General features: G+C 34.4%; 1 protein-coding gene across 1 annotated transcript in view; it reads right to left on the bottom strand.

Annotated features, from left to right (window-relative positions):
- Positions 1 to 17,595, bottom strand: part of LOC107755460 (serine/threonine-protein kinase LMTK1-like) — a 49,910-nt gene that overhangs the window by 24,429 nt on the left and 7,886 nt on the right. The window contains exon 2 of the mRNA XM_016572245.1: positions 998 to 1,131. Coding sequence (XP_016427731.1) covers positions 998 to 1,131 — 134 coding nt within the window. The remainder of the gene's footprint in view (positions 1 to 997; positions 1,132 to 17,595) is intronic.

Below are 17,595 nucleotides of genomic sequence, written 5' to 3'. Positions count from 1 at the left end.
ATCCTTCTATTTTAACATTGTGTAAATAGAATCTATACCTATATGCACTTAGTGTAAATAGCATATCGCTAAAAATACTGCTGTTTTCACTTAGTGTAAATAGAATCCATCACTATTTGCACTTAGTGTAAATAGCATCTATCTCTAAGAAAATATGATATTTTCATTTAGTATAAATAGCATTTCTTGCTATGTAAATAGCCTCGATCACTATTTACACTTAGTGCAAATAGCCGCTGCCTTTCTTTAAGATAAAAAAAATAAAATAAAGGGAATGCAAGTTTGTTCATATAGTGGATTTCATACACAGTGATATTTCAAAGTGCTTTACAGAAAATTAAATAAATGTAAAAAACAAAATATTGTATAAGAAATAAAAAAATTAAGGAAAAATTAAATTTAAAACAGAATAAATTAGTTTAAATGAAATAAGATTCTACATTAAAACAAAAAAAGTTTTTGACTGGAAAACAAGACAAAGATACTGTGTAGATTTGCATTGTCTGCTTATTTCATGGGCCTGACACTAATATGGTATATTTTATTATGTGTGTTCTGATTGGGACTGAATCTTGCTGAGTTGGCTCATTCCAAAGTGTGTGCCCTGTGAACCATGGCAGTCTGATGGAATTTAAAGGCACAATATGTAATTTTCGCCTCTAGAGGGCGCGTATTCAAAATAAACAAATAGACAAAGGTGTAGGTTGTTTGGTTTTTCCATGTTTTCTACAAAACAAAACCGGAAATTGAGGGGTTATGACGTCATTGGCAGGCGACACAATGACACTATGGACACGGTCCGTGTAACTAGTTAAAATAGCTTATTTCTCTGGATTAAAACATTCTTCGAAACATTTGGGATAATGTAAGTACACAAGTCAGCAAAATATATAACACTGTTCTAGTGGTTTTTGGATATTTTAATAAAAAAATCTTACATATTGTGCCTTTAAGAGCCACTACTTGTAAAAGTGATTGAAATGAAAGAGGGTCTCACCTTAAAGCCAATGTCACCTCGTTTACAGCACAGGCAAGCCAGCATGAGGAAGATGAAGGTAAAGAGTCCAGAGAAAGACACAGCCACCACAGCCAGAGAGGACGACCAGGACAGCTCACTCAGTGGCGCTCCATCTGCAGGACAGACACAACATTACACAAACTAAACAACTGCTATCACAATACAGGATGAGGGAGCATGAATACACATATTGCACACAAGTACTCTTTGTTTTGATTATTCTTATTTGTGCTCCAAGACAACCAATACTACAATAGTCTTTTACCAATCACATGGATGCAATAAAATGCAAGAAGCTTGTTGACAAATGAACAAGGACATGATTTTTCTTTTTAACATCAAGATTTTAGGTTAAAATGCTTATTTTGGTGTAAGTTTGTGCTTTTAGATGCTGTAACTGATCACCATTCATCACTCAACCACCTTTTCAATTTCACTAGTTGATTTGAAACATGAATTTGAAATTAAGTGAATTTCTAAAGCATACAAATATACCATATAGTCTTTTAATGAATACAAGGCCATGAAAACTACATGCACAATAATCATAATACAATATAAATGCTGATTACATAGTTTTAACTACAGGTCAGTTTGACTCTAACTTTTAGCATTTTACCTTCAAGCCCCAGTAAAAAATTATATATTTAATGATCACATTAAAGCTACAATGTTTGTTTCAATAGCATGAAGAGCAAAACATATCTATTTATGATGGTTCTTCTCAGCATTGTCTTGGATTTCTTGGCTTACTATTGTCCAAATCAAATTCAGTAGGTGTGCCGACAAGATTGCCTGTCTAAAAATGGTTTGCAAATATTTTATTCAAAACAACTTTGAAGACAATTTTAAGTAAATTATGTGTAATTTTTTGTATAAACATTTATAATAGCAAAAATAATTTTCAGAATAATTGTTATTTTAATTATGCTAAATTTAAATGTAACACTGGTGATGAAAGGCTAGATTTTATTATTTCTCTCAAAATTGCATGATAAAATTGAAACAAATTAAGCATGAAAACCTAAAATATATATATTTGTTTAAATGTCAATCTTTTTTTACAGGACAACTGCAGTAATGCATGGTCTCTTATTGCTAATTGATTTAACTGATGGCATCAAACGGTCCTGTCTATATGATAAATGATTTTGGTGAGAGAAACTTTTGGCCTTACAAACTGAATATAATACACCATTGAGTCTCTTCTGATTTCAGTGCATTTAGAATAAGCAAAAAATGCTGTAGCAAAGAGAACCAACATGGACTGAATGAAGATACTGACATCCTGCTGTTTTCTCTCACTTTTAAACTGTCAGATCTAATACTGCGATACGCAGGCCAGTGGCATATACATTATTAAAGAAATGTCAGGGCAAACACATACAGTAATAAAGAGCATAATTATCAATAATACAAGGGATATATGATCTAATTCATCATCTAACACAACAAAATAACAAGACCAAGACTGATAGTGATTGTCAGTGAGGTCATATTTGATAGCTTTATGTATTTAATATAATGTTAGGGTCTTATTTTCACTCCAATTTCGGCTCCAGTTGTTGCCTTGGAAACTAGAATGGACAGAACGAGTGTAAAATCTGCAGTTGGCTGCAAAAAGCTCCGTGTTTCAACACATCCCCTCAATCCATGAATACATGCCTCCATCCTCACCTTTCAGCCCACTCATCTAATCTATCTATCTATCTATCTATCTATCTATCTATGTCTGTCTGTCTGTCTGTCTATCTATATAAAACGACAAAAAGCAGACCATGAAGATATGGATGAATAAGATGTGAGTTTGTGTGTACTTGGCACGTTTTATGAGCACTACGTTGTGAGGCCTCATGAAATGCATTCATCTATATTTCATTCCCTCTGGTGCCAGGAGGTTTTCTGGGTGCTGAACCGCTCACTACAGCTGCATTACAATCAGACGTAAATCATTCCGTTCAAACCAGCAGAGAGACACCAGAACTGTGGCCAAACCACTACAATAGAGACACTGCTTTAATGAATAGCAGTTGGGTTACTTCTGTTGTGCCTGGTAAAGCAGGTAATCAGGAATGTATTTAATAGAGATCTAGTCTTGCTCTGAGCGTAAGCATATCTGGTTATTTTCAAAGACGAGTCACAATCTGATTCGTACGAACGCTGAAATTAGTATTCATGAATCAGATCGCATGCGGTGATGAGGCACAGAGGGGAAGTGATAAAGACCCTTTCAAGCATCCTTCATTAGGAAAGTTTGATTGGACGAAAAATACAGTGATTCTGCTGCTCCAGGGTCGTATTAAAGAACATCTCAAATAATAAGGACCACACTGAATTTCCTCAAAATCGTTTGACGTTTTAACTGTAAGGACGTTTCTTTAAAAAAAAAAAAAAAGGTATAGCCAAACTTATACATTTGAACACAATCTGTTTAGTGTGAGATCAATGTTATTGAGTCCTGTCTTAATGAAGACACTGAGAGGGCCTGAGAGCCTTCCACTCTAAATGAGAACAGATATTACTAAAGGCAGGGCACAAAGACACTTTAAACCTGAAGACTTTCGACCCATACACATTTGCATCTATTATTATTACTTGAATTTATTACAGTTTTTCTCAGTCGCTTTGGTGCATTTCTCAAATCAGAAATGAAATTCTCAAAACTACTTGTTCAACCTCCACATCATCTAGTCATTTGTACACATAAAACCAGTTTCTCATTCTTTTGAACAAGTTGCGATTGCTTTGGTACATTCATGCAATTGATTATGTACATTTGTCTGCGCTTTCCTACATTATCAGTTGCTAATGTCATGTTGCTCAAAATGTATTATATAGTTTTCTGTGCAATAGTCTTACCCCTCAAAACATCTAGTCTTTAGTTCATCATATAAGTCATGTGTAATGAGATGCCAGTACGTTTTCTGTTATTTTACAGATTTATTTTTCATAGTGTACTAATAAACTCCTTTAGTTATTAGTAGTAGAGTTGCAGCAACAAAACAGTAACAGAAGGTTAAAATTTACAATGTACTGTAAAACAGTTTTGGTCCATTAAATTAATTTTAATACCAAAGTATTTGGACTTTTAAGCATAGTTAAGCTTTGGCAAAGCAAGTAAGCAAACTCATATGAAGAAAATTTGTCAATTGAAAAGTCACCAACTTACCTCAGCCATTGAAATTCCCGCCACTGAAGAGACAAAAAATCTGTTGTCCTGATGTCACTAAAGGGGATGGCCTTTTCTTAAAGGGGCGGATTCCCCAATACGACAGGGTGGACAACCATTCAAGGGACATGGACAAACTTTTCTTTTTTATTAAATAAAAATATCATTTTTATTACCAAATGATCAACACACTCAAATGGAGTAATCTCCTATTTAATACAAAAATATTAATAGGAGAATTAAAAAAAAAACAGCCTAGTATAACACACCTTTTCATAGTAATTTTTTCAAGTCAAGTTATCATGGCAAATGAGTTATTTATGTACAGGACACCAAAAGGCACCCTACAGTAATATTGACCCATATATATATATAGTTTATTCACACTGGACTGGTTGTCAAAAAATACACTAAATGTCCAAAAGTTTAGGGTCAGTAAGATTTTTTTAATTATTATTCAACAAAGGTGCATAAAACTGATCAAAATGAATCCTAAAAAACACTGCATCACATTTTCCACAAAACTGTGGACATGTTTTCAACATTGAGAATAATAAGAAATGTTAATGGCTGCTAAAAATGCAGCTTTGCCATTACTGGAATTACATTTAAAATATATTAAAATAGGAAATAGTTATTTTAAATTGTAATAATATTTCACAATATTACTGTTCTATTACAATTCTCTGTACATTTTCTGACTAAACGCTAATTTAATAACGAATCAATCTGGTTTTAGTGCTAATCGTTTATAATCTAAAGACCTTTTCCAAGATCGTCTCAAGTGAGACAGTACAACGATTAGAAGTGTGAACTACATGCATGTCTGTCACTATTCCTTTTCAGAATTCAGTGTTTACATTAACATTAGTCATGCAATGCTATTCTATTTCTGAGATGACCGTCATTTTAACACATTCCCTGAAACACATTGTCTGGATCCTGTGAGCTCTAATTCCAGACTGCTTTTCAAAGTGTGAGAGCTGCGGTGACTCATTGCAATTTCATCGAGCCATTACAAGGCTTTCATATTCAGGTGCTCTCAAAATGTGTTGTCTTTGAGGTTTGATTTGGCCCAATCAAACTCTCAATTTGCAAACAAACTTTAGTCTAAAGTGCTTTCTGGAGCTTTAGACAGAGAATTCGTATCTTAAAAGTGTTTTATAGCTTACAATGAAGCCAGAGAGAAAAACTATCTAAACAGAAATGAATGAGCAGTAATCATCAGATATAAAGCACCATGGGGCTTTTGGAGCCTATATTTTCCAAGATAATAAGCATTTCTCAGAAAGTCAGTTAGTAGACAGAGACAATACACCATACATTTCAGCCAAGTGCCATAGAAATACACATTAAAAAATACATGTTTATCATTGTTATAGCGCCCTTTTTTAACCAAATTTTACATAACTGGATAGACACAAGTTTTTAATAGATACAGTTTTCTGAAAGCTGTTAACTCCAGAGAATGTTTCTTTTACAGCACAAAAAGATTTACAAAGTTTACAAAAGTAAATTTAACAAATAATACAATGTGCTTAAAGAATATGACACAAATGATTTTAAAAATAATTTTTCAGCAAGTTCTATTCAGCAAGTGTGCATTAAATTAATAAAATCACCAGTGCATTCATGAGGTTACAAATTCCTATTTCAAATAAATGCTGTCTGTTCTTTTATTCATCAAAGAATCCTGATTTCTGATGGATCATGTGACGCTGAAGACTGGAGTAATGGCTACTGAAAATTCAGCTTTGCCATCACAAGAATTAAATCTATTTTAAAGTAAATTATTGTAACTTTGTATTTTATTTTTTTTACGTTTTTGGTTATTACACTGTATATATTTCTTCACACCATCACTTGTGGACTTTTGTATATGTCTATGGTGCTGTAAATAAACTACACCTTTCACGAAAGTGCTATTGTGGGTAAAGCCATAATTTTTACAACTTTTACGGACACTTTCTAAACCCCCAAGCGAGTTGGTGGTCCTCGCAGTATCACAAAATAGAAACGAGTTATATTAAGTTGCTATAATATTTTACAATATTATTGTTTTTGTGTTTGTTACAAATAAATGCAGCCTTGGTGAGCACAAGAGGCTTCTTTTGAAAACATTTTAATAAACCAACCTCAAACTCTTAAAAATCGAGCAGTGTTCCAGGTTGTCTCCCCAGCCCTGTCTTTTCCTGTCATTCCAATTCAATTTAAATGCAAACTCACAAATTGAAAAGAAACCATTTCTTAAATTTTGCACAACCCTGAATCTCAGTACCCCATGACTGAACACCTAAAAAACAAGATAAGGCTGAGCAACTACTGTTAGAAAATACGAGCAGCAATAGCAGGTGGCAGAAAGATATGATGTTTTAAGAGAGAACAGATGTTTTTTTGTTTTTTTTTACAAAAAAGAAGTTTTCACTGCAGTTTGCTCTTTCCCCTCTCTCTCTCTCTCTCTCTCTCTCTCCTCCAGAGTAGCTCAGGGGTTGGTACCCATTTTCAGTGAGCTCAGGCAGAGAGCAGGAGCAGCTCTAATGACTAAATGATGAGGGACGGGTGGGGGTGAACCAGAGCAGAGCCACGAGAGCTGCAGGAAACGTGTCTTGTACCCAGTTCCCGGTGGGAAGCCACTTGAGCTCGACAAAAGAGCCCAAGCTGAACCGTTCATTTACAGCACTCAAGCAGATTCATTAACATAAACCAAGCCCAACCTGTTAACCAATCATAAGACTGGATAAAGGAGTTCTGCTTGTTTCTGTGGAGATGACTGACAGGTAATTTAAACGGCACAGGCTGGTGCTTACACAGGTCATGCGCTTTCACTTATACAGGAAATAAACTGCCTGAACAGCATTAATGGGCCTCTAGTCCCTCTAGCACACACACACAGATTTTTCTGTGATTGACAGGTCTGTTTGCCAAACCCAGACAGCGTGAACTGACATAAACTAAAGCACATCTAATGACTCTACATCCACATTTCACTCGATGGACTGAAATAAGGAGGCAAAGCTTTAACCTGATCTCATGGGAAAATGTAACTATTTACAGAGATGGCGATTTCGTATGAATTCATATGTTGTGAATCATACAAAAACATATGATTTTTAGAAAAAAAGCAAGCATGAAGGTCCACCACCAGTCCTAAACATAACCATCAGCAGGGTGTAAGCACATTGTATGAAAATGTGTCATTGTATCATAAGATTTTGCCAAAAATTTGCTAACAAGTAAATAGTTAAAAAAAATAAATAGCAATAAATAAACCCTCTCTGCATTAATTAATTAATTAAATTAAATTAATTTTTATTATATTATACATTTTTTGTAGGTAAGTGTATATTCATGTTTAGGTTTTCTAGGTAAAACTTACATGATATACCATTTTACCTTATACTCTCAACAGAAAAAACAGTACTATTGTTTTTTATATTAATACAAAATAAACATTTTTATCAATAGCTATATTGTATGTATGTACATGTATATATAATAATAAATAATCTTTATTTTCTATATAGCACCTTTAAATGTTACATCTCAAAGCGTTTTACATAAACAAATAAAACAACAAAATACACATTATAAAGATTATAAAATAAGCAAGAAAAGAAGAAATGCATTCAAAACACTTAAAAATAAAATGATCTAGAATTAATGTAAAAATTCAAATAAAAGCTAGCCTAAAGAAATGCTAAGAGATTTCATTTAATAAAACAAATCATTTGTTATCAGTCAGAAATGACTTTTTTGATTTGATAATTTATGATAATGATATTAAGTTTCATGAGCCTTCATGACATCATGAAAGTAATGACATAAGGTTCAGTAAGTCATATTAGTTCAATAACTACTCTGGCATATTCAGTGAGCTCATTCAATGAAGCATCAGACTGATTCAAACTCTGGAGTGCTTCATTAGGAGTAATTCATTAGAAGAACAAGCTCACATGAGTCATCTATTTGTGAATTGGGCTACACTAATTGCACCGTATGTTTGTTTATGCACACAGACAGTGAGGATAACATAAAAGAAAGTGGTATACAGAGATTTTAGCTAATCACATTCATTTACATTTACCTAACATTTGGCAGATGCTTATACCCAAAGCATTCAAGCTATACATTTCTACAATTCATGCATTCCCTGGGAATCGAACCCAAGACTTTGGTGTTGCTAGCACCATGCACTATCGTTTGAAATACAAGAAAGCATGCAATGAAATAATAGGGTTACAGTAACTGCAACGGGCTTAAACATTGTGCTGAGATAGCTTTCTGTATGATACACACTCATCCTCACACTGATACTCAGGTAGTTTTAGTGTCACTCGACTATCTCCAACAGCTTTGCGCATTCAGCACAAGAGCAGGCAAAAAGCAAGAGATTAAAGACAAAAAACGAGAGACAGTAGAGGCTGAATGCCAAACATGCTCAGAGAAAAAGAGAGACAGCCTGTTCAAACACGATCGAGCCATTAATCTAATAAGCTGAAGCCTAATATTGATGAAGAGACAGAATGTAAGAACAGAAGGCAAATGGAGAGACGGGTGGAGAGGTGGAGCTGGACCAAGGCCACGGCAGACAAACTGGAAACGGACATAGACATAATGTACATATGGCCAAAGAGCTGCTCACTCTGTCGGACTGACCCCAAATACAGCCTGAGTGCATGAGAAACCCAGCACCCTGGAGACATCAGTACACCAGAGCAAACAAACTGCCTCCATCCGGGACAAGATTCAGCTTCAGATGTGTCCTAAATCAGTACTTTAGAAAGCAAGACGTCTTCGTAACGCCCCCATGCAGATCATTTGCTGAGGTTTTTCCTCACGTTTCAATACAGTGTCACGTCACCAATAATATCAGACCAAAAAAATGTAATCATAAATTTTATTTCTTGAGCTCAAATTAGCAGCGTTGTTAATGTTAACTTAAAACTAAAATTATATAAAAATGTTTTTGTTAAATGAAATAAAGCTAAAATAAAATGAAATATAAATATTAAATGGGAAAAACTTGCCTTGGAAATTCAAGTTGAAGTACTAAAATTACCTTCAGAATTTCACATTTAATTCAATGTGTTACTTGCCGTTTCTTTGTAATTAATTGTGAAATGTACTAGCACCAAGTGCTTTTTCAGTGTAAAATAAAAGATAAATAGAAATATCATAATAGAGGTTATAGAAATATGACAAAAGCACATAACAAAATTAATAAAACTTAAAATGTATGTAAAAAATCTAAATATGAATAAATATTATAATAGTATACATAAATTATGCTACACTGCAGATCAATCTACAAACTGATAAACAAAATATGCAATCAAAATATTTTACCGTGGTTGTTTTGCTATCTTATACATCTTTTGATTAGCTATACACTTATGATGAACATTCAGGAGGATAACAATAAGATAATAATTGTTATGTTTTGACTGATAATAAAAAGTATGAATGAATGAATAACACTAAACATATAAATGTATACCTTTCAATTATACAAGTGAATTTAGACATCGAAATATTATTATGAAGGACAATAACAAAGATGATAGCAAAACTAATGTAAAATGTAAAAATCAGCAGAACTGAGTACAATTCAATATCCTATATCCTTTAAAAAAACACTTGACCCCCTAAAACTTGCACTCTCTATTCTATTTACATTCTATCTACTTGTTTTCTTTTTATTTATTATAAAAAATGATGCTCCAACACTAGCATTCTCTATTCATTTTCTATTCTATTGACTTGTTTTATTATTATTTTTTAAAAGACCCTCAAACACTAGTGTTTCCTAATCTTTATTTTAAATTCTATTTACTTGTTTTCTTTTTATTTATAAAAAACCCTTGCATACTGTATTAGTCTAACTGAGACTTGTCACAGCACTTACATAGTATTGCTCTTTTTCTCTTAAATGACTAAATGTAAATGTATATCAATACAGATTAATGAAAAAGCCACTATGATGTTATTGTGCAAATATTTAGCATCCCTATCTTTGATGAACCTGTAAACTAATGTTGAGCAATATCCAGTATTTTACATTATTTTTATTTTATGTCCTTTAAGATACTCTCTCATTGGTTTCCATCAAATGAAGTCCAATTAAATGTGCAAAAGCATTACTTTTGTCCTTTATGGTATCTCTGCTTGGTGCTTTATTTTAAATGTTAATGCCATTTTCAGGCCCAGTGAGGGCTGCTACTTACTGGCTGTTTTGTAATAACAAAACAGTAATAACATGCTGTGTCACTATATCTCCATGGCGACTCTCAAACACAGTCCCTGTCTCTGATCACCGAAAGCACTAATTATTTCAACTCCTTTCAAACTCGCTCACAGGAAGTAAATAAAACATGCACACATACACAACATTGTGCTGGAGGAGCTAGACACTCCTTACAGATATCCAAAATTAAAACCGAGAGGCTGTGTTTATTTGATTCAAATACAATATAAACAGAAATGTTGTGAAATACTATTGAAATTTCATTTTAAAAATAACTGTTTTCTATTTTAATATATTTTACAATGTCATTTACTTCTGTGATGGCATTATTACTCATTACTCCAGTCTTCAGTGTCACACAATCTTTCAGAAATCATTCTAATAAGATGATTCGCTGCTCAAGAATAATTTCTTATTATTATCTATGTTGTAAACAGTTGTGCTGCTTTATATTTTTTCAGGATTCATTGATGAATAGAAAGTTTATAAGTCTTTACTGTCACTTTTGACCAGTTGAATGTGTCTTGAATACACAGTGTAATACACTGATTTTAGCTCACTCTTTCTTCATATAGTCAATCACTATGTAGTGTATAGGGAATTAGTAAACAAGTCAGTGGTTTTGAACAGTTTATGCATAAATGCATACATTCTTCTGCATAAAATTTGCATAAAATTGTGAGTTTAACACTGAATTGACATGCTACGTTTGGCAAGCAGAGACAACATTTTTGGATTTCAATCCCCTTTAAGAGCTATGTTTCAAAATAAATTTTAACGAGGATCTGAACGTGTTTTTAAGAAGCTACATGCATCTATTAATGCACACACACACTTCAGCATGTCCGTTAGCAGATCAGCTGTATAGCAGCAGTGAAGTCTGTGCCCCGTGGTGCCCCTGTCTTCATTAAAGGGGTCATATGATGCGATTTCAATTTTTCCTTTCTCTTTGGAGTGTTACAAGCTCTTGGTGCATAAAGAAGATCTGTAAAGTTGCAAAGACTAAAGTCTCAAATCCAAAGAGATATTCTTTATAAAAGTTAAGCGTTTCAGAAAGGCGGGGCATAGAGGAGAAACAATAATGTACAGTATGTGGAAAATAATGTGTTTTTTTAACCTTAAACCGCATAAACACATTTCATTACACCAAATACACAAAATAATGTTATTTTTAGCAGCATCATATGACTCCTTTAAAGTTCGAAGATCTTGGAGTCGTGCTGGGCTCACAAACGTGGGGATTATGTAACTCCCAGTGAAATATGCCACCTTCAATGGAAAACCTTCTGTAGGAGTGTAATTGAAAGTCAATGCTTTTTAAAACTACTTCACCACCGCTTTGCAATTGTAATGTACACCTGCATGCTCAACTCTTACTCAAACAGCTATAGGATCAATCTTTTACATCTAAGAGTATTAAAATATGCAATATATATATATATATATATATCCTACTTTGTAGAAACTCTGACCCAAATACTGACGGCCTTCTTTTTGTGCAGTCACCACTAGTTAGTGTGACACATTTTTACAGCAGCGACACAGATTGGCTTACTTCAGCACTGCTGTGCAGGAAGGCCAGATACACATGTCTGTCAGATACACTTTTGGGGTTTACTGGTAGCTTTTATTATGCTAAATCAACAACTCAATGACCTGGCTGTCCTTCCTTCCTAAGATGAGAATAATGGAATGGTTTATATGGATCAAGGCCCCATGATTCTCCTTCAATCCAGATCTTCAAGATCTTTATAAGACTAGTGATGATATTATCCCTGAGCAAATAAGGAAACGTTGGCAAACCAAAAAAAAGATATGCGTGTACTCTATCTGAAATATATGATTCATGAACCTGTCTGATCTATTAAATGCTGTTCAATTAGTTGGAACGGTTTTGTTTTAAGCTCTAGGCTAAAATAAACAGAACCATGCAGGAATGACTGAACAGAAAAGAGCAGACTTTGAAACTTTCCGTCAAACTGAAAAAGGAATAACTATAATTAATTGAAGTGGTTACTTGCAGTTACAGTTAAATTCATGGATACTAAGTGGCTCAAACAAAACTCAATTATTTCAAATCATTTGATGCCACTCTGGTAAACTCTGGTTAATCCAGTGATCAGTTCTTCCTCAAATCAGCTCATTGCATAAACCTTGTTTCTAGGCGGAATGTTGTACCTTGACTCCCAGAAGTTGCTTAGCGCCAACCAATCAGACTGAAACTGCAGTTTATCTGCTAGCTCTGTCAGTTTTGTACAACATACATCAGACGATGAGTGATCAGACTGTGGGCGGTCGTAGGTGTTCAGTCTGAGACTAATCAAGCCTCCTCCCTCAAACACTTTGAACAGTATTAGCATTTTTGACATACTGACATACTAAATACTGACACACACTCTCAGAAAAAAGGTATAAAATTGCAGTACCCTTTCAAAAGACACTAATAATAAGCACTACTCACACATCGTCCTCCATTAAATTACATTATATTTGTCCCAAATCATTGTTAAAGTGCATAATGCACAATGAGTGGATAGTGATTGTGTATTGTGCATATTTGAGCAAAATATTTGTCTTTCTCTGGCTTAAATGAAGTCATATGCTTCATATTGAGAGCTATAATAATATAGATCTTGCTTTCTCTTTCCATTTGCTCTGTTTTTTTTTTTCAAACACCGAACTTCAAACTCACCAATGCCACATTGTTCATTCTTGAAGTGAACTTTTTCCCTTTTTGATGATTAGATTAATTGTTTTGGACTGCTAACTTGAATTGTATGTGATGCATACAGTGTGCGATACCGCGATACCCGTCCTAGATGCGACGCGACGGTGCACTTCTTGTCCTGTGTGTGACCGTCTTTACAGGCCCAATGACAGCTCTGTACATTTTTTTTCCTGAGAGTGCAGGGTTTAATGGGGAAAAAGGTCAAGGTTCCTGTTCAGTCATAGCACAGGAATGTGTGCCCAGTGAAAACGCACACACATGCTTACTGCTGTTCCTGTCTGTGCACAGTAAGAAGCCTTTTTAATCGATAAACTCCCCTTAAGTCAGCGTGTCTACATGATGCTTGTGACAGGAATAGCATCTCTGTGCGTTCCTGAAGCTCCCCTGCAGCGAGGACACATCGTACGGTCACTAAAAGAGTCAGTGATGGATAGAGAAATGCAAAATCAATAGAAAAATGAACATATGGATCAATCATCCCTTCCTCCAGCCATTTCAAGGCTCTCTTCCAAAACCTAGTGAGCCTTCTTATTGTTTTACTGTCTTTAAATGAAGCATCACAACTGAAATGACACTGAGTGACTAATTTGCAATTAGAATGATTTCTGAAGGATCTCATGACACTGAAGATTAGAGAAATGGCTGCTGAAAATTCAGCTTTGCCATCACAAGAATAAATTAACTTTTAAAATATATTAAAATAGAGACCGGTTATTTTAAAATGTAATCATATTTCAGAATATTACTGTTTTTAATGAAAATTTACATCTTGGTAAATGCAGTCTTTGTGAGCACAAGAGACTTCTTTCAAAAACATTAACAAAATATATATATATATATTTCTAACATTTATAGTTTAGTATTTTGCAATGCAGGACATGGTAACTATACCCAAATATATTTATAATCAACATTTCTCTGCTGTATTGAATAGGATTTTGTTCCCCACTAAGCTTAAGAATTATGGGATTTGCCTTCATGAAGGATACATGCAATGCTTCTTATGTCCAAAAGGTATCTTGTAAGGCATAAAAATACCGCCTAACTTCTGGCACAGCTCTCGTGTCAGGAGTTACTTAAAATGCTGCATATGTAGGCAGCTCACCAGAGCCAATTTTTTTTATCTCTCAATCCATCTACTCACTGTCATTCCAGCATTGACACTCTCTCCCTCTGATCCTCTCTGTGTCTGTGGTGGGAACCAGCGGCTGGGCTCTTGGGAGTCTAAATGCCTTATTCCTGGTCTGATCCTGCTAGACACCCACCACATCATCTCCTCTCAGAGATGCAGATCTCTGCATGGTTACGTGCCACTCAAGTTACGTAACTTGCACTAAAAACAAACGTTGCTAGGGCTTTTTTGGATGTCTTTCCACGCACTCCTATCTGGTTCGGGTCAGGAGGCTCATATCCAGAGAGGATACTCAAACTCTGAGGACAAGAACATGACATTAAAATTTAAACACACACCAGTGAAGTAGGAGATAGTAGTTGGTGGAGTTGTAACTCGGTTCCTAAGAGCTGCTGCAGCATCAGGCAGCTGATAAAATAATGATGAAGAAATAAAAGGAAAACAATGTACTACAGAATAAAATGAGGACAAAAATGCCTGAGATAGACTCGGTGTTTGAGTTTGATTCAATATTTTTCCTAGTTTTCTTCCTATTAGAAATGTATGCAGATGTACTATCTCCGTTTCAGCCTCAGGCCATATCTCTTATTCAAATATTTGTATTATAAACATGGGCTGAGAATTATTTGTGTCTGACTAAAAGTTACTTACAAATTCCTAATTAAATCCAATGCAGCAATATCTACTGAAAATTAAACAGTTTATCAACCAGTAATCATCATGAGTAATCAAGGAGGAAGTACAGCAGATACTAATATCTCTAAAATACCTGTTGTGTATATATTCATTCATTTTTATCCCAAGTGACTTACAAATTATGAATACAACAAGCAATTTGTCTTTAATGAATAGTTCGCCTAAATTTAAATTGGCTGGAAGTTCACTCACCCTCAGGCCATCCAATATGTAGATGAGTTTTTCTTCATCACAACAGATTTAGAGAAATTTAGCATTGCATCACTTGCTCACCAATGGATCCTCTGCAGTGAATGGGTGCCGTCAGAACTAGAGTCCAAACAGCTGATAAAAACAACACAAGTAAACTCCAGTCCATCAATTAACATCTTGTCAAGTGAAAATCTGTGTCTTTGTAAGAAATAAATCATTTATTAAGATGCTTTTAACTTTAAACCATCGCTTCTGGTCAAAATATCAGTTCGTAATAACACTATTACTACTATCCATAATAACACTCTTCCAGTGAAAAAGTCCATCCCATGCTGTCCTCTCACATCAAAATCCACCAAAATATTTGTTTACAACTGTTTTGAGATGTTTTTGCATGTGAATGTGCAATCTGTGAATATTTCTCTCCTGATTCAGACGTTTTGACTGGAGAAACCTATATTATATACAGTATAGAGGAGATACGTATATACACTCTTAAAAATAAAGGTGCTTAAAAGTTTCTTCACAGCGATGCCATAGAAGAACCATTTTTGGTTCCACAAAGAACCATTCAGTCAAAGGTTCTTTAAAGAACCATCTCTTTCTTATCTTTTTATAATCTGAAGAACCTTCTTTCGCCACAAAGAACCTTTTGTGAAACCGAAAGGTTCTGCAGATGTTAAAGGTTCTTTATGGAACCATTTAGACAAAAAAAGGTTCTTCTATGGCATCGTGAAGCACCTTTATTTTTAAGAGTGTGAGCATATTTTAGCAGGAAACAACTGTTTGAAGGTAAAAACATCATAATAAAGGATTTATTTCTTACAATCACGCAGCCTTTCACTTCAGAAGATGTTGATATATGGTCTGGAATCATGTGGATTACTTGTGGATTATTCTGATGATTTTATCAACAGTTCTCCCAGAACTCTCATTCTGACGGCACCCATTCACTGGTGAGCAAGTGATGTAATGCTAAGTTTCTCCAAATCTGTTAAAATGAAGAAACAATCTCATCTACATCTTGGATGACCAGAGAGTGAATAATTTTTATCAAATATTTTTGTGTTCACAACCAATTTTGCTGATGTATTTGAGAAAAATATTATGTAATTTGAAATAAACATAGCAAAAAATTGGTCAAACCCTCATATTATCCATTAGGAATTGACTGAATTATGAAACAAAAGTTAGTTGAAAGGGTGGTGACAAAAAAATAAATTTCAGTGTAGATTATTTTTTAAGCTTTGCGAAAAAAAAAAGTTTTTAAAACATGGAACCAACTACATTGGGTTGAACATCAAAAAGTTGCAAAAAAGTGCTGTTTCTCTTTTCAAAGAGGCCATTTACAATGGAGTCTGAATGGAACAGCAGCAGAAAGTGTTAGGGAGAAGATATTAAACAGACATTCTAAGTGACAGTTATCAAAGAGCAAACAAACCACAGAGCTGAAATGTCCAGTACTAGTAACCAACACACTCATCAGCCACTAGAAATATCCCAAATGATAATATTACAATGGCGACTACAGCATGAAAGGTCTTTGAGCTACCTGGCGGAGAATGACAATTCAATTCAAGCAAAATGAGAATTTTTGCTTCCCCTCTGAATAACGGATCTACAAGACCAGTGAGTGTCTCTAATTCCTTCAAAGCCTTAATTGGTCTTCCTGCTGTTGCCGTGGTTATAGATGGCCACAGTGTGATTATGCATTGAGAACCGAAAGCTTAAGTGTGCTCTCACTGTGCCATGGATGCTGAAGAGCGGTTGCCATGGAGACAGCGAGACTACATATGTTTCATTAATTTCAGCGCATATCACATGATGTGGGCTTTGAAGGTCAGGGCTCAATTATCCATAAATAGCAGGTTCAGCTCTGCCGGGTTTGGGTTTTTTGACTAGCAGCAGTGAAACACATCTACAGTCTTCCAGCCTCTGTGATCAGAATGGCAGCTTTATATAACCTTCAGTTTCTTCAGTTTACCAGAGCATGTGCTACACGTGTGACGGCAAAGAGTGCGGTCTTTATGATAGCATTTTCAGCATTTTTTTTATATATACAGTACGTTTAATTACAAATTATATTATTAGTATAACAATAAAAGTTCAATTAATTTCATAATCTCCTATTTTTTTTTTAAATGTTCAAAACCCTAAACCTATTTATTTTAAAGATTTATATATGAGCCGCTCCTATGCCAGTCATGTGAGATTGACCCCCTCAGCAAAAAATAAAATATTTATATATATATACACATATATATATATATATATATATATATATAGTCTGGTGTCTGAAAATCATTGTCATTTGTAGGATAATTTATTAGGAATATTAATTATTATTATTATAGAATGCAGTGTTATGTAATGTTATGTAATATGTCTAGTTGTTTCACATTCTTGTTTGTTTCCC

The sequence above is a fragment of the Sinocyclocheilus rhinocerous genome, unplaced genomic scaffold, assembly GCF_001515625.1.
Source record: "Sinocyclocheilus rhinocerous isolate Xijiao unplaced genomic scaffold, SAMN03320098_v1.1 scaffold140, whole genome shotgun sequence".
In the NCBI taxonomy this organism is placed as follows: domain Eukaryota; kingdom Metazoa; phylum Chordata; class Actinopteri; order Cypriniformes; family Cyprinidae; genus Sinocyclocheilus; species Sinocyclocheilus rhinocerous.
The sequence above is the reverse complement of the archived record's forward strand: the minus strand, read 5'-3'. Positions and strand labels throughout refer to the sequence as shown.